At 44.2% G+C, this 24,649-nt stretch overlaps 1 protein-coding gene across 1 annotated transcript in view; it reads right to left on the minus strand.

Annotated features, from left to right (window-relative positions):
* Positions 1–1,744: 1,744 nt before the first annotated feature.
* dph1 (diphthamide biosynthesis 1) overlaps positions 1,745–24,649 on the minus strand; it is a 56,118-nt gene continuing 33,213 nt past the window's right edge. The window contains exons 4-12 of the mRNA XM_071539782.1: positions 23,456–23,577; positions 20,278–20,432; positions 18,751–18,872; positions 15,753–15,821; positions 14,761–14,917; positions 12,564–12,664; positions 6,051–6,129; positions 3,039–3,173; positions 1,745–2,653 (exon numbers count right to left, since the gene is read on the minus strand). Coding sequence (XP_071395883.1) covers positions 2,573–2,653; positions 3,039–3,173; positions 6,051–6,129; positions 12,564–12,664; positions 14,761–14,917; positions 15,753–15,821; positions 18,751–18,872; positions 20,278–20,432; positions 23,456–23,577 — 1,021 coding nt within the window. The 3' untranslated portion in view covers positions 1,745–2,572. The remainder of the gene's footprint in view (positions 2,654–3,038; positions 3,174–6,050; positions 6,130–12,563; positions 12,665–14,760; positions 14,918–15,752; positions 15,822–18,750; positions 18,873–20,277; positions 20,433–23,455; positions 23,578–24,649) is intronic.

A 24,649-nucleotide genomic window follows, 5' to 3' on the forward strand; every position in this document is an offset into this window, starting at 1 on the left:
CCCTATTAGTTTGCTTCCATGAGCCAAATCAAGTAACCACAATATGCTTTGAAATAGATCCATCACACTACTCAGGAATTCACTTTCACTGAGTTCAGGAGGGTTGGGTGCAACTCCACCATTTTGTTTTTTCTATAATTTACACAGACTGGGTAAGCTAGACAGACAGTATTTTTCTTCTTTCAGACAGTAACTCTATTATGTGTTCTACCAAGAGGAATTATGCTTTTGTAAATGAGTTCATTGTATAGTATTAAACCAAGCAGCCAAGCATAAAGACCAAGCAGCTTAGAATGTTACAACAGGCCGCAGCTAATAACAACACATTCAGGTAAAAGAAGCATACAATACTGTGTGCACTGAATCTGACCTTCATGCATACATGTTTATGATCTGCCGAAAACAAATGCCATAAACATCTACTGTATGTTAATAATTAATTTCAATTTCACACTTACTGGATATGTTTACAAGAATATTTCACAATATTTTTGATTGTGAAAGCATTCAGCAGTGGCATGCTTACCAGTCAACACCCAAGGCCAAGCAGAGGAATTTTCACAACTAGTATCCAAACCTTTAATTACTAGATGGGTTCAATTTCGGTTTGCTTTTGGGATCCTGGAACATTGATCTGAGGTGTGTGACAGAGAAACATTACAGGAACATTTTGACTCACTTTTTTTTCCTGATTTTATTTTGCACAAGTAAAAAATACAACAAATAAGAAAGGAATCAATAAAGTACAACTATGTGCACTTCTACAAACATGGACAGAATGGAGAAACTATTTTTTTTTACAGGGAGACCATTCTCTGCACTGGACTGCTGATCTAACCAAGTCATTATAAGCCTATTTCTTAAAAAAAGGACTTGTTAACATTGAACTGTGTTAAAATTGGCTCCACTGTCCCTAATAGCCAATTTTTGCCATCTATTGTGTATATAATGATTGAAATTCAAACCCCATCACACAGACAGGTTGGTCTACTTGTCAGCTAGGACATTGTTTGAAAAATGCCTTCTTTTGCCATCGTTTGAAAAATAAAAGCCAATCAATCTTTAGGCTCCGGGATTGAAAACAAGTTTGTATACTTAAGATGAAGAGAAAAGAGGGTTTATTCTCTAATGAAACCGCTCTTCTCCCTCTCTCCTGATACTGTACAGCAATAAATCAAACATCAGCTGAGAGAGCTCTACTTGCCAATAATTTATTCTGGACCAGCCTTCATCACATACTGTAGCAAAAAAAAACAAAAAACAGAACAGCCACTAGTGGGTCATGTGACGCACATCATGAGAACATGGGCATCTGGCGGGACGGGCTGTATCACACTGGCCCCTGTTGCCAAGGAGATATGGTGGAGGAAAGTAGAGGGAGTATCTGACTAGAGAAGCCCAGGCAAATCATTTCCAACTTGAAGGAGAATCATAACCACATAAGACGATATACCGCAATGTGCTACGCCTGGGAAGACACAGGTTCCCCAGATCAGCTGAGGCCACAGTACACTGCTGTCAATCAGTGGCTGTTGTAGCAGCCACACAGCAATAGAACGTTTTTTTTTATTGACAGACTCCTCCATCAATAAATAATGAGGATGGAGAGCAGTCGTGACTAACACTGCACGCATCCAGGAACACATACCTCTCGGCCTCATAAACTACTCATCACTTCAGCATCGCACCGCTTATTTATCGTATTTGTCGGTACAATTAAAAACACGGGTACAAGAGGCAAGGTTACATCATTCGTTTTATTGTTTCATAATTTGATTAGCGAAATGAGAAGATACGCATTAAGAGAAACAGCGTTATATAATTTGTATTAAGGGTTTCTTATTCGATTCAGGTGCAGTTATACAGTTCAAGTGGAATACATTTTTTTAATATCCACATTTCAGTAGCAAGCTGAAAGAACATTCTTGTGAAAAGTCTTATACATCAAATCAAGTGCATCATACAATACACTTAATTTCCACCAGTAGTCATGTCTGTCTTTGAAATACGGCGTGAAGGGAAACCATTTTAAATGGTTGACAGCATCCAGCACTTGATCCAGGGACAAGTGGATTGCACTTGCCTAAAGCCACCCACATTAACACACTTTAATTCCATAGAACATGCTCAAGGTCATCTCACTCCTCACTCTCTCTCTCTCTCTCCAACAACAGCAGAAGCCCCGTCTGTGTTAAGAAAGGCACAAACAACTCCCTGCCGAGGATGAACTCCTTTATTAGTGCTGTGGTAGATGACAGCTCCTCCGTGGGAATTTGACACACGCCACCATGCGCACACACGCACAAGCAATTCTCTCTATTTCGTCTGTTTTGTGCTCAACATACATCCAGAAAAAGTGAATAAGAGCAATACATTTGGTTTTATCTGCTGTGCGGTAAAATGAGGGAATAATGAGGGTGCTCGGAGGGTGCTCGGAGTCCCTCTGACTTCATCTTTGCCTCTTGATAGACTGTCTGGACAAATGCCCACTCTGGCCTGCCCTCACTCCGGCAGTTAGCCTGACAGAGGCAGTGGTACGAGACGAGTCAAAGACAGCGCCGGCCGTTACGGGTCATTCCGCTTGACAGCCACAGGGGGCGCACTGGTTCTGTCCACACTGCTTTGTAGGAAGGGCTGGCTCCGAGCCACGTTTCTGCAGACAGGCAGTGGGAGAGCATTAACACTTGGAATAGTGACAGGACCTACCTCAGACAGATTAGTAGTAGTATGGCTACTGTAGGGTGCATTCACGCAGCAATTACCTAAATATTACCCAAGGTCATTTTATTGTAAAACAAATGAGAATACTTGTGCTGCACATCAAGGTCAAGGTCACAACTATGCCACTAAAGAGAGATGTCCAGATACCTGTCCTGTTGTTGCTGTGCCACTGGGTGTCAGTGTGGTGACACTCTGAGCTCTGATAAAAGCCATGAAACGCACACTGGCACTATGTGGCTTCACTCCTTACCCGCTCTCCCTCCCCCTCCCCTGTATTGCTCCTGTCATTCATTCTTTTATCTGCTGCCCCTGGTCACCTGGGTCTGTCTGCGGGCGGGCCGCGCTGGTTGGTTGTCAGGGTGGTTGGGCGCCCATGGCCCCAGGCTCTGATTGGAGTAGAAGTCCATGGGGTAGGTTTCCTGCCACCCCACCTGCTGCAAAGCCACAGCAGCCTGAGAGAAAGAAAGAGAGTGACATAGATAGATAGACACAAAGATAATCACTTACAAAGTCAAAAAACAAGCTTAAAATGCTAAAAAAGGGAAATATGTGCCCAGTGGTGAGACTGTGGCTCTGCTCTTGGTCCCCGTTAGCTGGGGCTGTTTATGCAGTTTTTTGGCAATCCAGCAGTAAAACACCAGAGGATGATGAGAAGAAGAGACAGACTGACTATGCAGACAAGACAGGTGTCATAATATTAAGCTTGGATAATAGGCAGAGTTGTCACGTTATCCCTATGCAGCTGCACTGCATGACACAACAGCTGTTGGAGGAGAACAGCACTGGCATGATCGTGCTATGACATAAGTGCTGAGAATACTCCATATGGAAGAGAAGTGGATCTGAATATTGATACTGATGGAGGGAAAGAATGAACAGATGAATAAATGAATGAATGACCGACATTCATTCGCCTACTCATTGATTCTTTCAAACTCTATTTGCATGCCAAGGCCTAACATGCATAACTCCATACCTTTGGGGATTATTGAATTATGACTAAAATGTAATAATGAAGCAAGTGAAATCAATAAATGAAATGCCAAAACCAATCATCAGAGAACACCGCTTTGCCCCACTACAGCACTTTAGCTGGAGGCTAGGGAGGGCATGAAAAAAGCACCTTGAACCTCGTAAATCTCTCTTCTAGAGGGATGTAATTCATCGCTGTTGCACAACTTGTGTGTAGCTGCTAGGTTATTTTACAAGAGGATGGTCAGCTGCTACCAACATTGATAACATGCAAGGCAGCGCTCTCTCAAAAAGCTACATATTACATCTTTAATCAAAGCAAAATAGCAAAACACTCCTGCAAACTGATTTTACATACCTTCATTGCAACAACATAGATAGCTCTACATTTAATTGAATTGAGAGTATTGTTCTGCGGTGTAGCATATAAAGTATGTAGCACAGGTAATGTACAGCACAATACGTATTGTTTACATGCTGTGCAATCTAGAAAATAGTCTTTTATACTGTAGAGTCTGCATGTGTTATGCATGTGTTTATCTAAGGTTTAAAAAATAATAATCCATAATGGAATGGATGGAATAATAATTCCATCTTTCTTTCTTTCATATCCAACTATTAAAATGTCATAAACAGTCCCATGGCTCTTTCTTCCAAAAAAACTTCTGAGGCTTATTGCACCACGTTGGATACTGGAATAAACATTTCATCCTCTTCGTTATTTTCTCTCCTTCCCCCCAAACATCCTCTAGATCTAAGTCTACTTCATTTTCTCCTCTTCTCTCCCACCCTTATTCCTCCTTTTCCTCGTTTCTCTTTCTCTAGCCTCTGCCCTCTGCTCTCCTCCTCGCCCCTCTCACTCCAAATGCCTCTCTCTGTGGAAGCTAGCTTCTTCTGCTAATCCCCGCTCTGACAGGAGAGCCAAGTGTGTCTTATTGACTATAAATATAACATGAGACGCACTGAAAATAAACGCTGCCCCCCCTCCCCCTCCTTGCTCGCTCCACCCTCCCATCTCGTTCGTCTTCATCTTCATTCTAAATGCCACAGAGAAAAGCGCTGTGCATCGAGATATATAGCATTAATAGGGAAGAGATGGGTCGAATTAAGACTTATCACAAGTACACACGCACACATATAGATACAGACGTAGATGCAAATCATTTAAAAGCGTGGATATCGTTACCAAGTAGCTGCCTCGGAGCGCAGAGCGAGCTCTACTACAAAGGCCCTTATGAAAACAAATTGCCACTATCCCCATTACAGCAGGGCAAATTTCAGACTTGTTTTTTCTTGTGCCATTCTTCAGCCCTATCACCTCCAAAGGACTGACTGTAATTCTGCTTTGTCGACCTCAGTCAAAACAATACAAGGCCCTGGACCAAAAGCATTACAATCAGTTTTACTTGTAGATGCCATGTATGCTATCATTATTCTTAATGGCTTCACTCTGAAATATATGTGCATTCACTAAGGCAATATCAGTAGTATGGTGTACACAAAGATGTAGTCATAAGACAACATCAGCCATTTCATATCGGGACCTAATATTCAAGACAGCAATTCCCTTGGAGCCATTTCATCAAGGGTTCAAATCACTGGCACATCTTCGAGAAAAATGATTGATTGAATTAATAGTTGACATCAAGTGCAACCCAGCCAAGTCAGATAATAGCCCATTACTGCCAAACCTATCATAAAGCAAGCCTGTCTTCGCACTCGCTACTCCAGCTGCAGTAGCACACAAACAAACATTTGCTTTGAAATGGATCTTTACGTGTTGCTATCCGATCCATCTCTCTCCCATTAGAAAAACAAGACCGCTTGGGGGACTGTGCAGTCATGCAGCCAGCAGGGGGAGCTAGTCTCATGTGCTGCTGCTCTGTGTGTGTGCTGTCTGCCCGGGAGAGAAAGAGGGAGGGAGAAAGGGATAGACAGGGAAAAACTGAGGAGGAGTGGAGGGAGAGCAAGAGAAACAGAGCAAGAGGGAGAGAGACAGAGAGAGAGAAGCAGAGAGAGAAAGAGAGAAAGAAAGAGGCCTGCGCTCACCGGAGAGCAGAGCGCTACTCTAGCTCCAACTCCAGGACAAGCAGGCCTGATGAGTGCTATGTAAATTCACCAGCCATTTGAACATGAGACGCCACTTTCCCATACTTAACATTGTAACAGTCTGCATATCCTGCTGTACTTTACCTTGGTGGCTGCTCCAGCAGGGCATCTGTCAAGGGCTCTGTGTAAGCGTAGCGAAGGTCGGTGTGTATTTGTGTGTTTGTGAGTGTACGTGCAATGCATGCTTGTCCTCCTTTGATAATGAGTGACAGCTGATCTTGCCGAGTAACTATAAGGTGCGTGTTTACCTCGTATGGAGACAGCAGGGGTTTGGAGAAGGCTGTGCCCCAATCGATAGAGAGACGTGGACAAGCGATCTGGACCCACCTGCAGGAGAGATGGCAAGGAAAGGGAGGAGGATGGAGGCAGACAGAGAGAGAGGGAGGGAGAGACAGAGAGAAGTCCTTTTAGTGCTTCGGCACAGGTGTCAGAATGCAAGGATCAAGGGATACAGAATATACTGTGTGGACAAAGTGAGCACGAGTGAATATGTATATTCATGAGCGAGTGTGTGCAAGAAAAACAGAGAGAGAGAGAGAGAGAGAGAGAAAGAGAGACAGGGATGGTATTATAGAGGCAAGGCACATCTGCGACTGCACGTTGCATGTGGATACGTGGTGCAATGGGTTGTGCGCGGAGCCTCCCTCCACCTGATCTCCAGCATCTGTTGGAGAGATCTGTCCTGATTTGCAACAGCTCTAAAGACAGGCGCGCTACACCGTCTGAATGCGTAGCCAGCCAGTGAAGGAGGGATGCTGAAAAGATGTTGGGGGGGAGATGGAGGAGGAGGAGGAGGAGGAAAGGGGGGGAGGAAGAGGGGGGGCATCATAAACAGAAAAAAACAAGGAAAGAAGTGAAGAGAGGTGAAAAGAGGAGAAATGCAGTGAAAGAAAAGGAGGGAGAGGTTAGGTGAGTGCGAATAAAAAAGCTGCACCAGCCCGGTCTCCACGGAGCTAGCCTACATAGCTGGCAGACAGAGGGGGGGTGGGGGGTGGGGTGGGTTGGGTGAGGGGGATATGTGTGAGAGAGACAGGGGGGGAGAGAGAGAGAGAGAGAGAAAGAAAGAGAGAAAGCGATAAGGACATAGATATATGGCGATAGGGAGAAAGAGAGATGAAGAAGAAACAGAGGGAGGGAAAGAGACACGACCAAGAGCAGAGAGAACAGAGGCGGCGGAGAGGAGGAAGATTGGCAGGGAGGAAAGTGTTTATCTTGGCAAACGCATGAGAGAGGGATGAGGAGGGCGTGGATGTAAACAGCTGGAGGGAAGAATGAACAATGGGAGGATGGAGACGAGGAGAAGCGGCCGGGGCTACAGGGTTAGCTTTCACAGATCAATGTTATCCACGGCTCCATCTCCACTGTGGGAGCGGACCCTCCCTTGTCCCTAATCCTAATGATGGAGCCACATCAGAAATATTGACAACTATGAATGAGCTGCAGCATATATAAAAGCCCTAGAGTTAATGCTGGTGATCTAGGTAAATGCCAATACAAATACATCTATTTAAGATTTCTGCATAGGTGTCTAGGCACGCAGAAAAGCATAGAGAGAAAACACTAGCCATCCATAAGAATAATCGCTTGAGTACTTTAATGCCTAAGCTACTGCATCAAATTCCCCATCTGTCTATTCTTCATTTCCGAACTTTAGCACAGTTTCTGAACTGCAGAATTGATTGTACCGTTGACTCTCGCTCCACTCCGTTTTCTGTCACAGAAATATTCTTCCCCCTCAGGGCAAACGCATGGCATTTTCTCATTTTCAAATAACACTTTTTTTTCTCCAAATGTCGCCCCCCCTAAAAACTGAGTTCTTATTCATCCTCCTAATTTGAGAGCCAGCTGAGTCAGACGTATTTTGCCAGCACTGGTCTCATCAGACCTAAGTTTGGATGCTGAGTTGAGATGGAGAAGTGGAAGTTGAAATATGACCTTTAGATCTATCAGCTGCTATTCACACCGGAGCCCTTTAGCCTAGCAAAACAATGCACATGCATCAAAATGGCCTTATAGCCCATACACACCGGCTCAGAAGACTCCAATTACAGAGAGTTTGTGTTTGGCTGTGTGTGGCTGTGTGTATTTGTGTGTGTGTGTGCGTGTGTGTGTGTGTGTGCATGTACACCTGTGTATGTGCTACTTGTGTTTGTGTGTGCTTGTATGCATCTGTATGTGTATATTCACAAGTGTGTCTCTACCGTATCTATGCATGTGCAGATCTGTAGTACAGGCTGAATGGAGCACTGGGAGTGGTAACAGAGGGAGGGTGATGCATAATAAGCAACACAACACTCCTCCACAAAATCCTTGGGGCTAGCATAGACGGAAGGGTCTGGAGGAGAAAAAGACAGGAAGCATGAAAGGGGAGACAGAGAGGACGCTCCTAAGGAGCAGATAGCTGATTGGCACCTGGTGCCAGAAGGGACTCTGCTAATATTAGCACACAGACTGAATGGTACAGCTCAGTATAATTCACGCACGGTGCCATGCCAGGTAGTGCCCGCAGCATGCTGTCCAAATTTAATTTCCAGCCAATATCTGGCCTTGAATCTGCCCAACACAGTAAAGACCCTACACCATGGGGCACAGAGAAACAGAAAGAGAGAGGAGGGAGGAAGAGAGCGAGAGATGCAGAGAGAGAGAGAGAGAGAGAGAGAGAGAGAGAGAGAGAGAGAGAGAGAGAGAGAGAGAGAGAGAGAGAGAGAGAGAGAGAGGATGTTGGCGGTGGTCTTATCCTCCAGATGAGCCTCATTTTCTCAATTATTCCCTAGCTGGGATTAACTGTAATATAGCTGGTGTACTGATCCAAGGTGAGGGAGATTGAAATGTCTGTGTTTATATCTAATGAAGGACAGTCAGAGAGCAAGTGCAGGCTTGGTGATGTCTACTCTTTAGAAATTAAGGCAGTGAAAATAGAGGGTTGATGAGGATTGCGTCTCTCCAGTCCCTCTACAAAGACTCTTGTTAAACCTGGTGAGAAGACCCCTTCCAGAGAAAGAGATATACTAGGATAAGAGGAATAAGACACAAGAGCATAGGGTACTAAAGGAGCAGGACTGGGAAGGACTGCACTGTGATATGTAAAGCTAAAGCCACATGACTTCTAGTGTTGCTATGCAATGTGAGCTTCAGCCCTGGCCTCGCTACATTACCCTCTGTGGCCCATTACACCCTGACACTGTTAGTAGGACCTTCACCTGCATGACTGTGCTTCAATTATACTCACCGTCCTGACCCACCGAAAGCAAAAACAATTAACCTTTCAACACCGGAGAACAACGGCAAGCATTCAACTTTAACAGCAAACTTAATTGAATTAAAACAAGGAAGTTCATTCCAATGGTGCTATGAAAAGGAAAATTCACACAGAAAAATAAAAGGCCACAATGCATTGTGGGGTATTTGCGGTCTAGTTGAGATAAGTGTGTGTGGTGCGCAGATATCTGTACAATGGTTTAAAACCAGCCTGGGGATAGCCTAATTACACACTTAAGAGCATATGCTAATGGTTTCTCTCTCTCTTTATATGGGGGTGTGTGTGCATGTGCGTGTGCATGAATGCGCAAGTGTGTATGTGTGTCTAATGATAGAGAAAGACTGGGGGTGGGCCCTGTACCGTGTGCTGTGTAGGCTAGTGCTGAGCACCAGCACCTCCTCTCACTCTTTCTTCCACCTCCCCACCCTCTCTCTCTCTCTCTCTCTCTCTCTCTCTCTCTCTCGCTCTCCCTCCTTCAATATAGCCAGATTCGACACAGCTTGAAAAGCCTAGCGTTTTTGGTGACCTTTTGTAATGTCTATTGTAGCCTCCTGTAGGATGCCTGTGTCCTTACAAACTAAGGGGGTTAGTGGCTGTGCGAAAGACCCCAAAAATACAAAAACCTGTAGATAAATACAAACACATTACAAATGGAGCTTATCTCAATACAAAAATAAAAGCAGCCAACAGCCATCTGCTGCTGTCCAATCTCACTCTGAATGGCTACTTATCATGACTAATTATGTAAACAATGTTGGAACTGTGTCTCTGCCACCATCATATTTTGCTGGCTGACAAGCATCCACTTCCACCTTCACCTCCATCTTAGACTTATTAAGGCACAGAAATGGCACCCTTTCACATGGACAACGCCCCATTATATAGCATCAATGCAGCAGTCTTCCATGGTACATGACTACGCAATGTTTGCACCATTGCATTCTAAGATACACAGCCATCAATAAGCCTTAAAGTTGTTTTCTAACTTTTTTGTTTCTCTTAACACTTCATCGACAGCATAAGTGCTATTGAAATAGATCTTTTTGAATACATTTTGGCCTGGGATGAGGGGCTGTTTTGGTTGGGTTGAATCGTGCCTAACTTACATAAATTCAGGGTTGCACTCATACCTCAGTCTGAAGAGCAGAGCCAAAAAAAAAAAAGGAAAAAAAATGCTTTTACTGTGATCGCTCTCTTTCCAACACAACCCCCTCATCTACCTCTGCATCTCTCTATCTCTCTCTCCAACTCTCTCTCAATCTCTCTCAGACCTTCTGTCCTTCTCTCACCCACTCCTCCCTCACACATCACACCTCTCATTACTCCACAGTGAGAGGCCAATCTGAGGGAGTGTGAGGAGCGTGCGTGCATGTGTGCATGTGTGTGCCTGTGCATGTGTGATTGGAGCCGTGGCTGCACATCAGTGTCTCACTAACCCCTTCTCCGTCTTCCCCTCCTTTCTTCTGGATGGAAGCCAGATAAATCAGAGCAACTGCAGCTTGAAGACTGAGCAGTTGACATTTCACTTGAGAAACTTAAAGAGTTTGCTTTTAAAGATGTTAAAGGATAATTCTGGTTATTTTCAACTTGGGCCCTATTTATGACAATAATACAATTACTTAGAATAGATCTTTGTGTTTTTGCTTCGCTTTTTGGGTCCAATGGTGGGAGCTTGCGTTGGCCCTGGAGTGTGTATTGGAGAGCAGCCAGAGAACTGAAGCTACGTAAAGATCTACAGCGTAGTAAGTGACAAAATGTGGAACACAATCATGTATTGAAAATCGCCATGATGGCAAAAGCTACGAAAATAAGGCCCGGGTTGAAAATAACCAGAATTATCCTTTAATGACTGGGCAGTTGATGGATGGCAAAGCGTATTTCATCACCTCCCTGGCCTGATATTCAGACTGAATGGCCATTTCGTTTGCACTCCATTATTCAGCCTGAGATTGCCTCCTAGGTAGCCGTTTTCTGTGTGTGTGTGTGTGTGTGTGTGTGTGTGTGTGTGTGTGTGTGTGTGTGTGTGTGTGTGTGGGGGGGGGGCTAACCAATCACTAGTGACTGACGTATCCGGCCACTCTGACGTTACTTGCATCAGTGTCTGACGCATCAGTGTCGTCAGACACTGATGTGTATTTACTAATTTCACCAACAATGTTGGTCATTTTTGACAAAGGAAACATGTTGGTTAAGGGGGTGAGCCAACAAATACTATTCTGCCGAAACGCCAATGAAAAACCGTTGCACGAACAGTTCAAACTATAGTCCCACCCACAAAGGCACTGATTAGCTTGATTGTTTCTCCGAACAAGAACAAGCCGTTGACTAGAGCAACACCAGACTCTCTGAATCGCTCGTCAAAATCTGAAGAGTGGGCGGGGCGAGATTCAGGAGTCTGGAACCAGGCTATCACCTCCCACCATCTATATCAGGAAAATGTACCAAAGACAAGATCCATGTGTCTCAGCGATAATGTGACACTGTGTGAAGGGAATGAGTAAGCGATGTGTGGGTCAACCTCCAGGTGCCGTGTTCACACGCGGTCCGGTGGGTTCAGGGTCGGTAAAACAAATCTTTTGGATTGATGTTAAGATAAACAGAAAGAAAATGCAACAGAAAAGTGGAGCTTAAAAACTAACAGCCTAAAAAAATCACCATCCTTGTTCAAGGGCAATGCTAATCTATTTTCGCACTCATTATTATTCTCTGACTTTATTGCAAGAGTAGTGAGCAGTAAGCACTTCGATAGATTACTCACATACACAGCATTCCTTTCTTCTATGCCCCGTGAGTCAAAGCCAAGGAAATTGTCTCAAGCATCTAAGTTCATTAGGCTGGACTATTTGTTTCTGCTACGATGGCAAAATTATGGAATCTCACCAAGACATGAATGCCAAATATGTTTATGAAGCTATTTAGACTATTGTTTGTCAGCTCCTTGTTACAAAGTGTGCACTCGCGCATTCTGCTGACTCTCCAATTACGTGTGCAACGACACTCATAGAATACATTTAAAATGTTTTTGATTGCAACTTTTAGGTCATTACTTGTCTATAGATCATAAAACTTCTGCACAGGTCCATGCAGGGAAAGATAAATAAACCAATCTTTATCACAAACAGAAACTGTGGTGATTGAGAATTTGACAATCAAGGAAAATTAAGGGTCAAAAGAGGAAGCGTGGTGTAAAAGACAATGAAAGCAATGTCAGTTTTGATGCTTGTGAAGTGGCCCTTGGCAGCCACACTGCAGGAATTCCAATTTTCTAATTGAGGCTATGGCAAGTCATGATGTGTGGACACAGAAAACCTACCCAGAAAACCAGCAGGTCACGTCTGCGGTGAGAAAAATAATTTAACAAGGGTTTCTCTGCTGAATGAGGGCTGGGGACTGTATTTTAACCCGCCAGAGTTAGGCAGTTATGATTAAAAGAATACCAAATGGGGTCTTGTTTGGGTGCGTGTGAGTGTGTGTGTGTGCATGTGTGTGTCTTTGTACTCACGCGTCCACATCTGCCATCAGATCCAGCTTGCTGGGGAAAATCTCAGACAGAAGCACTCGAGTGAAGGACTTGCCTAATGACTTGAGCTTGGACTCCAGGTGCTGGAAGGAGAAAACAAAGAGTGAGGCAGTGGAGGTAGAGAAGAGGGACCAATAGCTAGGACGGTCATCCAGACATCGAACACAATTCTGTCCGGAGGAGTGAAAGTGAGACTGCACAGAATCAAACGATGAATTACAAATCACAGAGCTCATGGCTTCCACATGCACACACATACACTCACCGAGCACTTCATTAGGAACACCTGTACACCTGCTTATTCATGCAATTATCCATTCAGACAATCATGTGGCAGCAGTGCAATGCATAAAATCATGTTCATGTTCACATCAAGCATCAGAATGGGGAAAAAATGTGATCTCAGTGACTTTGACTGTGGCATGGTTGTTGGTGCCAACGCTGGTTTGAGTATTTCTGAAACTGCTGATCTCCTGGGATTTTCACGCACAACAGTCTCTAGAGTTTACACAGAAAGGTGCGAAAAACAAAAAACATCCAGTGAGCGGCGGTTCTGCGGACGGAAATGCCTTGTTGGTGAGAGAGGTCAGAGGAGAACTCAGATAACCTCTTTGCAACTGTGGTGAGCAGAAAAGCATCTCAGAATGTCCAACCTGGAGGTGGATGTCACTTTGGTAGTCGGTTGACATTGAGCTTAAAGCTGATACCTACCCAGTATTAGTAAGGTGTTCCTAATAAAGTGCTCAGTGAGTGTACACACACTCATTCAACAGTTTCAATGTGGGGTTCTTCAGAAGTCTTTGTTCTACTGCTGTTAACAGTCTCATCAGGATGACCAATTCCTCCAGCTGTCAGTGACTGGAACCTCATCCAACATGGCTGTGGACATGGCAGCCCATCTCCCCCATCTGATAAGATCAATAGATCCAACTGGTGAGCCAATTCAAGGATCTCTGCTCCCATGTTGGCTCTGCCTTTGAAGTTGTGGGCCTCGGTACTTGGACTGAGGTGTTACTCAAGGATGCAAGAGGCAGCCCAAGAGTGTGTTAAGGGCTGAAGGTAAAAGGTGTGGACGTGATCACATGTGTCCACCCTCTGGACCTCAACTTCAAATACCTTCCTGGCAATAGTGAAAAGATCCCCTAAAGGTTCCTTTGGTGAGATAAAGCTAAGAGTCTTGCTGATATCCACTGTCCTTAGGAGTATCTGGAGACATTTCTACGATTGTGCTCTTATCAGAGATAGTACTGTCCCCCTACTTGAGAGGTTATCTAACACTCCACTTCTTAATCTCAACAGATCGCCATGGGAGAGCTGGTGGGACTCTTTATTCAAATCCCAGCTTTGTCCTTCCTCTACTGCCTCTGTTAAATGAAACTTCTCTCCCTTTCTTTCTCTGGTTGACATTTTAACATCAATGCCGACTTTATCTCCCAAGTCTGGATATTTAAGAACAGAAGCATTGCAACAATACAGGCTTGGACATGGGGACTGACACATGAAACTTGGGTGTGCTGGCTTTAAAACTAGCTCATCTACAGGTAAAGTTGAGGTGCCACAGAGATCTCAGTGGATGTCTCTTGCTCCCTGTTCCTCCATGCATACCAATTAAAGAGAGGATGAGCCGAGGAAGGCAAAGGCTCCCAAACAAAGTCAAACACAACACATGAGAGGAAAACAAAAAGCGGGCACATCAAACGGAGGAGAAAGAACAAAGGAAAGAATTCGGAGAGGGCAGAGGAGGGGAGAGCAGGAGGAGGAGCAGCTGCAGGGGAAGACTGACTGGAGAGGGATTCGTAGTCGATCGATCGGGACCCCCAGATACACTTGTGTATGCTAACGCATACTAGCTTGCACTCATGAAGACTATGAATTTCTCTCCGCACCTAATGCACAAGCACACATACACACACTTTGACCTACATTCTCTCCCATACACCAAACCTTGAGGCCAACAGCTGGACCAAGGTTGGGACTTTCTACGGTTTGTTTTGCTGCAACATTCAAATTGTGAAATAACAAGCTCACAGTGTGGAGACTGCTTGTCCTATTAGTGCTTCATGCCACAATGCCAGTACTGCTTGTCAGAAAAACTCACACTGAGAGAAAAATGTTACAAATCATTGCATAAGTGGCCCCAGGACATGTAGAAGGTAGGAATGAGGATACAGGCTCTTACCTCCAGGACTTTGGGGCTACCTTGACGGCCCAGCGAGCCCAAGATTAGGCCCCATCTCTCGGCTGAAGAAGCCTTGTCAATAGCCTGGCGCCTTGAGGCCCGCATGGCCTTGTGGTCATAGTACTCCCTAGAGAACACCTTACTGTAGGGGTCATATCTACAGACAGACACACACAAAGAAAGACAGAGAAATGCACAGACACACAGACAGACAGACACACACACACACACACACACATGGATGGAATGTGTGCATAGACAAAACCAGACAAACCATATTATGCACATTAGCATCTATTGTTCAGGTAACTATCTTGAGGACAGAAACGAAAGAAAAGATGAGAAAATCCAATCATGAAAAGCCATCAAGTATGACGGGAGTAACTGTATCTTAGGGAAAATGGAGGTATTTCTGAGCATCTAATCTCTTTTTCTTCGGTACAAGGGATTCACTTGAGATTAGAATCTTGTTTATGAGAGAGACCTGTGATCTGTGCGGCAGTGCATATGTCTATAACAACACAATTTCACTTTGCATACAAACAAGACCTCATCAAAACACTACTTCACCCTTACAAAATGTTATCATGGCACCCAAATTATTGTTGAGGTGAGTGATCAAGATTGCAAGGGTTTCTTCAATTTGAATAGGCCTAGCATCCAACAGCCATGATATAATGATAATGATCAAAATACCCCCCCTCCCAAAGACTATGATGATTTACAGTTTCTCATCCTCTCATTCTCATTGTAATCAGACTACTTTATTCCCTTTACACGTGATCTGTTGCTTCCAAATTCTGTGAATGACACCACAGCAATAATGTTGACTGACAGAGTGAAACTGTTGACTACAGTTAACTGAGCAGCTGATGTGAGGTTTGACAGCTACTGAAACAGACTCCAGTAAACATTTAGTAGAGACAATTTCATTACATAAATTATAGAGAAGAGCAAGAATACATGATGGCAAATAGTGCCATTTTGTTTACCTGTAGGCAGGTATGTCTGGGTTGGCAATCATGATCGACTCCAGGTGAAATCTTCCATCTCCCAAGTAACTAGAGAAAAACACCAATAAACTCAAAGTTAGGGGAAGAAAAGAAACGGAGCATACAAAAAAAAAAAGAAAAAAAAAAAGGCAAGTCCCTCCAGGCAAACATACCTGCTACACAACCACAATAGCGATTGGTCTATATCCTCCTACCCACCCCACCAACCCCATCTCTCTCTCTCCTTTCATCCATCCCTCTCTGCAGGCCTTTACCAGAAGAACAAAGTGTTGTCAGGCAGAAGGCCTGAGGCTGGGGTTGAGGGTCTGCCCATCTCTGCTGTCCAGGAACATGACCCCAACGATTGGAGCATGCCGTTAACACACAACCCAAGCCCTTCCAATTAACCCAGGGTCTGGTACGGGGGGTTCACTGGGCCTGTGTGGGGCCAGAGTTCACAAACCGCAAGCATATGGAGGCGTGTAGGTGCCTGAAAACACAAGCATAGACACAAATACCCCAACACGTACGCCTCTCCCAGGGGCTGGCTGAGGGGAACCCTGCTATTGGCTGTGTGAGGGGCTCAGGTCTGTACCGTTCCTCATTACTGTACAGTCTTAGTAGGCCTCCAGGGAGGAGACAGACAATTAAACCCACTAATTGGCCAGTGTTTAGAGCAGCCACTGGAACAGGCTGTGGGAGGGCTTCCATATAGGCTACCTAGAGATATAAGTGTGTGTATGTGTGTGTGTAAGCATTCATACATGTCTTACTCTGTGTGTGTGTGTGTGTGTGTGTGTGTGTGTGTGTGTGTGTGTGTGTGTGCGCATCACAAATAACACTGAACGACAGTGAAAATTAAAGTCATCATGTCCCCCACAATAAGCCTGCTGCTCTTCAGCCTCATCCCTCCTCTGAGCTAAGAGGCTGATGCGCTCTACTCTCGCTCTCTATTATCAGTCTTTCTTATTCCATCCATATTCTATTGTTCTTTGTAAAAGTGCTCTTGTTATAATAGCAAATGCCAGGCTTCTTTGCGTTATGCAACACCCCATCCTCACATTCTCATCTTCATATTGCTCTATTACTGGGCTAGAACAGAGGCTGTAGATAGAAAAAGTAGACTGAGCATTTCTTATAGCTCCTTTCAATGCACTTTGCGGCTTTTAAAAATACTTCTCTTCATTATAGTAATGAGATAGACCAGCCCCTTTCATAAAGCATCAGGACATTAGAGGGGGCCCAAAGACTAATACACCACTCCTCATTCCCCATAATGCCCTTGCTGTTGAAAGCTATAGTGAAAAAAGTCATTACAACTTGTGCATATTACATTTTTTGCAGCACGGAGTCGTCCCTAATTTAAGTTACGTAAGATAACCGACTGTTAAATATGAATTTATTGTACTATTAAAGATAGTGGGATAGCTGCAATCATGCACAGTGAAAGAAAAGCTGTTGCTACTGTAGAACAGTATTAGAATTTTATTCATTTAAAATGTCCACGTCTCAAAATCTTTAACAGTCTGCTCTCCTGGCAGAGATAATGGATAACCACTTGTGTCAAGGCCCTGATGGTTAGATACTCCATTAAGGTAAAGGGAGGCTAGGTGATAGAGGGACATTGTTACTTGTTACTCTGCAATTGAGCTACGGTGCAGCTGTCAATTTTGGAGACCAAGTAACAAAATGCGATATGGCTGTTTCTAGTTAGTTGTCTTATTGCATTCAGTTGTGCACTGTTTGAAGGAAAGGGCCTCATCCTATAACAGAGGGAGGGAGAGGGAGAGAGAGAGAGAGAGAGAGAGAGAGAGGGAGAGAGACAGAGAGAGAGAGAGAGAGAGAGAGAGAGAGAGAGAGAGAGAGAGAGAGAGAGAGAGAGAGAGAGAATAGATCTCACCCCTACCCACCCCAACTCACACATCAAAGACAATCCACATTGGATTAGTAGGTGAAACACACCCTAACCCTTCCACTTCCACTTTTTTTTTTTCCACGTACACACACGGCTTTTCTCTCCCATAGGCCCTGGCTTATGCATATACCAGGCCTTGTCCTTATGTAGCCGTTTTAATCTCATGCACTAGGAGGTTTTAATCTCATGCACAAGGAGGGGTGTGCTAGGATCAGCCAGACAGGGCGATGCACCTAGGCATAATTATAGCTGGAGAGTTATTTCAACTCACTATGCACTGAAATGGGAGTCGCTCTACTTAAGAGCAGCAGGAGATGTGTACACACACACAAAGTGGTTGCGGAGGTGTTTTCTGTTGGCTGAACCTGTTACTATGCCGGAGCACTCTGCCACCTGCAGTATAGGCAGGGTGAGCATCAGTTTGACATGAAGTCGCACATGCACAGAATTTATGTTGATGTAAAAACACGGAGGAGTCAGTCTATTAGGAGACATGCCACTAACTCCTGGATCTAGCTACCACTTTTATCTGCTTAGAGGAAATAATAGTATAAAATGAGAATTTCTGCCTAAAGACAGCCTATCACAAAGCTGAAACAAATTTACAAACACTCAATTCTGACCATGAACTTGCCCACTGTGGGTCTTATTATTGGTGTATTTCAAACTGTGCACATACATTTCTTCAATATGTGGAAAACTGGTAAGCATGTGGATGCATAGTGGATGGTTTGAAAACTGGTAGCGCCCCACAATTATATGCATTGCACAGTGTGAGGATATTTATAGCCTTATCATTCTGGATCAGCATGTGGTTGTTTCTGGCTGGATATAATAGAAGCCTGATTGGAAGCTGTGAGACAGCTAGCTATGTCTGATGTGACGTCACATTGCATATTCTTCATGTCACATGGTGGCCATGGCAGTGGCAAGGTAACAGTGTAATTATGGTGGCTGTCGGGGGATAGTGGCTGGATGAAGGCAGATGTGCTGGTGGGGTATCTCTGGTAACTAGACAGGGACAGGGGACAGAACCCAGGCTGAAACTGTGATGTGGAGGACAGGAGAAAGCAGGTCTCTTACATGATGGCATTGACATGGCGCTCCAGGCGAGGGGAGGTGCAGCCCAAAATTTCTCCCGGTGACAGGGGTCGACATTGGGGCACCAGCACTTCATACTCCGGCCTCAGGGCTGCACTCACAGCCTGCAGCATGGAGGAAGAGAGAAACAGAGAAGGAAAGCGAGTAAGAGAATCCAAGAGAGGGAGAAGGAAGGTACACAAAAGAAGGCAGGGAAGGAAGGAATGGATAACATACAATAGAGAGAGACAGGAGGCATAGGATAATGGGTAATGGTGAGGCAGGATATATAGAATATTTATGGAGAAAAAAAAGAGGGAGGAGAGATCAAAAGATGAGGGATTTGCAGAGGGCAAGGGTGCAAAGAAAGAGAGAGGTCACAAAAGAATACAATGAACATGTGGCCCTGAATAGCTCCTGAATGAGCAGTGCATGGCACTAATATTCCCAGGGGTTTGAATCCCACTGGAGCCACCCATGCTTTAACGCATGCATTCATGAACTACAACGCATTAAGGTTAAAAGTGTCTATCACATGGTGTGTTATATTTCAAAAGAAATAAAGAGCAATATAGACACAACAACAAAAATACAGGAAATAAATCTTTCCAGAGAGGGAGAGCTCTGAGATTCAAGAGCAGCAGCTTTTCCAAACACCTACATTCATTTCAGATGAGAGAGGATGAGAGCAAGTGCAAACAATTACGGGGAAAAAAAGCAGAGTTGGTGTGCTTGGAGGTGGAAGGATAAATTGAGCGCTTTTAAGTTGATGGTACATTGGGAATATGGGGTGAACTTCCAACTCCTTCAGCCTATATTGTGTGACCTGCTCAAGCCTACACAACGTAAGACATGAGCAAGAAGGAGGCACACACACACACACACACACGTACATACACATACACACATAACTACATACATAATACACATACAGTATATACACATGAATGCACACACAACTCTCCCACACAAAATATGACACACACAGGCAGAGCATGGTGTAAAAATAACAGTGGTTACATTACTGAAAGCCTAGGCTCGTGTTGGTCCTACACAGCATGTCAAAGCAGCAAAACACATTATAGAGCAGCGACTGAGTGAGACTAAAGTGAGAGAGCAGCCTGTATACAAGCTTAATACTATAGCGGCTGCTACTGCTTACATAAAGAGCAGAGCTGAGCACGACGTTGAACTGAGAGTTCAATCCACCTTTCAAATCTAAAATAACTGCAGCTGGATTTCTCAAACCCACACTTGAACTGAACTTAAGTGTGGAGCATGAGCTTGTTCATGAAAGTGCAACAACCGTGAAAAAGTATATTTGTAACAAACACACAGATGTATTTGTGTGAGTGTGTACAGGTAGAGGTAGTGAGTGAAAATACTTGAGTACAAGTGAAAATACGCATATGAGTGAAAATAATACATTCAGGTAACGATACAGAATCACTCCACCCCGACTCTCTCTGACACACAAATGTGTGCAGATACACACATACACACACACAAACACACAATGCCTAATATCACCTGCAGTGCAGCCACAAACTGAATAGTGCTGACGAGTGCCAGAGAGTGTCCAGGGGGAAAGTTGAACTTGACCGTGTCCAGGAAGTGTGCATTGTCCATCTGGATATCCACAAACACGTACAGCATCTTAATGCCTGCTGTGGAGTCTATGGGGACTGCAGGGAGACAAAGACATAAGAAAGATAGATGAATAATTCACTCTGTTATGTCAGGTATATATATACATATATATATATATATATGTATATATATATTTATACACTATATATATACACTATTCATGGTAGCTCCAGCCTGACACTTTAACACGCAGCACATGTTCAGTGATATAGTTATATGAGAACACACACAGTACATACTGTATATAGCATGCAGTCGGCACACGCACCCTTGTGATATAACTGAAACTCATTCCATGTGAGTCTCCAGCATACGCAGGAACTGATGCAAAGACCTCAATTATTTAGGGAAGGAGAGGGACACATGCGATTACTATTAATGCCGTTAATTTCACAGGCCATTTACTACGCGCCCGGGCCTAGGAGAGGTAGCTAGAGACCTGCTGAGTTAGAGGAGGAGGAAAGCAGGAAAGAGTCCAACAACAGAGAGGGAAAGGGCATGGGTAAGCGAGAGGAATTATCGTTGGTGTTGATCATCATAATTATGGTTCCTTGTGTTACATTCAATTTGCAGATCATGAGCAAGAGCGTTTATTTTATTTTATATGATTAAACAAATGGCCCATTATTGTGCAAATGTTTTTGAGCAAGTGCAGCTCACTTTATGGCATAGATGAAAGCAGGAGTGAGAGAGATAAGGGGAGGTGGGAGGTGGAAATATAGAAGGTGAAGATAGAGTGGGGACTGGGATAGACGGGAGCGCTGGAAGATACACATCTTGACAGAGGATCTGAAGCAGATGGAATGGAAAACGGGAGCGAGGAATGAAGAATCCCTATGAAAGTAGGCTGGAAAACACACTGGAATTCAATTGTGGAAGATGGGGAGGGTTAATAATGTACTGTATATATTCAAAAAGATAAGGAATGGAAAAGAGGATTGGAAAAAGAGATGGGGCTAGAGCGTGTGTGTGTGTGTGTGTGTGTGTGTGTGTGTGTGTGTGTGTGTGTGTGTGTGTGTGTGTGTGTGCGCGCGAGGGGGGGGGTTGTCAATTAGCTGTGATGAATGGGCTGGCATCTCAGCCAAGAAGGAAGGGAAAGAGTGGAAGAAAGATGGATAGGGATTTAAGAGGTGGGCTTTGCAGCAGGCCCATGTGCTGGGTGAGAAAGCAAGGAGTTAAATATAACATGGATGAGGGGAATGATGAGTAAAAGTTCAGACTGAGACATACAGCTGTCTGTTGCTTGTTTACAGGCACTACCAAAACATAAAGGGCAAAGTAAAGTGGCATCGATCTGCTCTGTGATCACATTAGCGTGGAAGCCCGAGAGCACTTAGCCACTGCAATTAGAGACACAGTCAATGAGATGGACAAGACTAGCATGCTCCATCAATGTTTTTATTCATCTGTGTGTTATATCTAAGGTCATCTGCACACTTGCTTACTAACACCCATGTAAACAAAGTCAGACATAGACACAGACAAACATCGCTGCATCCAACTCATCTTTTATCACGTCGCCAAATTTAACATTGATTGGCATTCAACATTTGACAGAACAATGTCAAAGCTGCTGCACGTTTAATGAATTCTACATTATTTTTGCGTAACATTTCTCTCAAGAATAAAAGAAAGAAAGGAAAGGTACATTTTGTGAATGAGGCCCATTGTGTTTTAAGATATGTTTGCACAAAAAGTGGTGCATTTATCCAATACCATTATGATTGATTTTGATGATGTTTTATTTTTAATCCAATAAATAGTTTCATTTTGTTCAAATAATTTCATAGTTTTATGATAATGGACAAGAAACCTGCGAGAATTCACTGACCAGAAATCTTAAGAGTCATGCATTTTTCATAAAGTGTAATCTGTATTGGGGAAACAAAAAATAAACATCAAAACATTGTGGTACATGGAGGTGCTTTATGATGACAAAAGGAAAGATGACAACAATGGTCAAAAGAAGATGCGGGAGAGGGAAAGAAAGGTAAATAAAGGGAGAGCGGGAGGGACGGTGTCTTTATGAGTCAGTCGGCGCACAGTCTCTTTAATCTCGCACAGGTGTCTGACATCCTGGGTAGCGGTGCTGATGATGCTCCACAATATCTGACGCTGGGCTGCCATGTCAGTCAGCGTTACCCAGCACTCTGCATCATCACTACACTGTGGAATTTCTTTGAATATCTCTCTACCCTTATTTAACATCTGGTCTAATTCTCATAATTCAGAGAGAGTTTAGAGGCTTAACACTGATTCAATTTCAGTATGGCAAATGCTATTCTTAAGACTGGTATCGATCTCAGTGTACAAGTCTTTGCTTTTATCGGGTTCTCCTGTGCGTGTAAGTGAATTTGTACCATGTTTGTTGTTTTGTAAACACGCACATACTCACACACACAACAGGGGACCAACATTAATGTGTGTACGCGCACACACACACACACACAAACAAACACACCAACACAAAGGGAGAGTTGTCCAATGTATTAATATTCTGTTGGTCATTTCTGGTATTTGGGAGAGGTGAGGTTGCTCTGGCAGGGATATATCAAATCTATTGATTTAGCATTTCCTCCCATGTTCAGCAACAGACAGCGGGGGCGAGGGTGAAGGTCCTCAAGAACTGCTCGAGATTTTCAAAGGACAGCTCTAATGCATGTTCCCCATTGATCTGCTGGGTAAATGTGCTGTCCAGGCTCCAAAGGTCTGATATGCCTTCCATGCTAAAGCTAGGCATGCCGTACTAACTAGTTACGCCTGCAGTTGATCAATAGCTCTGTCTGTCTGTCTGTTTCTCTGTCTGTCTGTCTATATGTATGCATGTGCTCTGCCTTCCTTTTGATACAGCCCACTCTCAGAGGGTCGGAGTCCTTGTTGCTTGCTCGCGTCACATGTTTCTCTGTGTGGTGCAATTGTAACTGAAAGTGTGTGTTTGTGTGCAGAGGGAGAGAGATGCAGAGAGACAGACAAATAAACAGGAAAACTGACAGGCAGAGAGAGAGAGAGAGGGGAAAGAAAGAGAGAGAGAGTGAAAAAGACACAGAGAGAGACTCACTGAGACAACTGTGGCCATAGTGCACCATGAAATCGGCTCCCAGGGCTCGGGCGGTGAAGTCGTCCACACAGCAGGCTCCGTACGTCACGTCCCCCATTACAATAGTGTCTGCCTCTGTGAACCTGGGAGGTACGCACATAGAGACACTAATCAGTGCAGTCACAACCCGTATGCACCTCCTGCTGATCGCTACCATGCCGATCAATACACACAGCATGCCGGGCGTGGTGTGATTATGATAGAGTTGAATAAGATCAATCCCTAGCCACTCGCTACAGATAGAGTACATTATACAGTACCTGACAGGACGTCAGTCAATGACTCACTCACAGTGTATCAGGGTGACACACTGCTATTCTATTGCTCTTCATGACCGACAGCCAATGGCCCCAGTACAGCAGAAGCTGGCTGGTAGTTACTGCCCTGCCTGTCAGGGGTCAATGGGGCACCAGTCAATCTGGCTAGAGATAGACTCGACAACGGGCAGAAGCAGGAGAGGAGTGCTAGGACTAGTAGACATAAGCAGATTAGAGTTGGTAGGGGTCTTGGCCAGTCTATCCCTGGCCTGGATTTAAAGCACATCTGGCTGGGAACAGGAGAGACAATCTGAGCAACAGATACACTGGGTGTTTGCAGCATTAGAATAAAATATTTAGGCTAGACACTCCATGCCACAAGTAGGCTGAGAGAGTGGCACAGACCATGGGGGCCTAATGTTCCACTTTGAGGCTGTGATAGAAAAAAGTTCATGGCCTTCATAAGTGGAAAACTACCAAATTACACTGGCATCTGTGGACCTAGATCCGTTAGAATGAATAGCCAATCTCGCTACAGAAAAAAGAGCTCTTTCTTTTATCGCCCTTTCTAGGCGAATAAAATGCTAAGTAAACCCATAAAGGCTAAGTAAAATGAATGAAGGCTGAGAGTAACGGGGAGGAGGTGCAAATGAATGGAGGCCTGATGCATTGTAGAGCAGGAAAGATGGGGAGATGAGGGGGTGAGTGTAAATGGTGGTTGTTGCCAGGTATTTGTGGCTGTATTCTGACAGATTTAGGCTAGACAGAGCGGGTAGTATACAGAGGAGAGAGGGCTTGGGGAGAGGAGGAAAGTGATAAACAGAGACGGCTGCAGACAGAACAGAACAGCATCTGTACCAACCAACAGACTCTTTAGTAATGTGCCTCCTGCTACCCA

The sequence above is a fragment of the Centroberyx affinis genome, unplaced genomic scaffold (genome assembly GCF_046629955.1).
Source record: "Centroberyx affinis isolate AG114_WGS23_722 - 3 ecotype Tasmania unplaced genomic scaffold, CSIRO-AGI_Caff_v1 ptg003519l_1, whole genome shotgun sequence".
Classification (NCBI taxonomy): Eukaryota; Metazoa; Chordata; class Actinopteri; order Beryciformes; family Berycidae; genus Centroberyx; species Centroberyx affinis.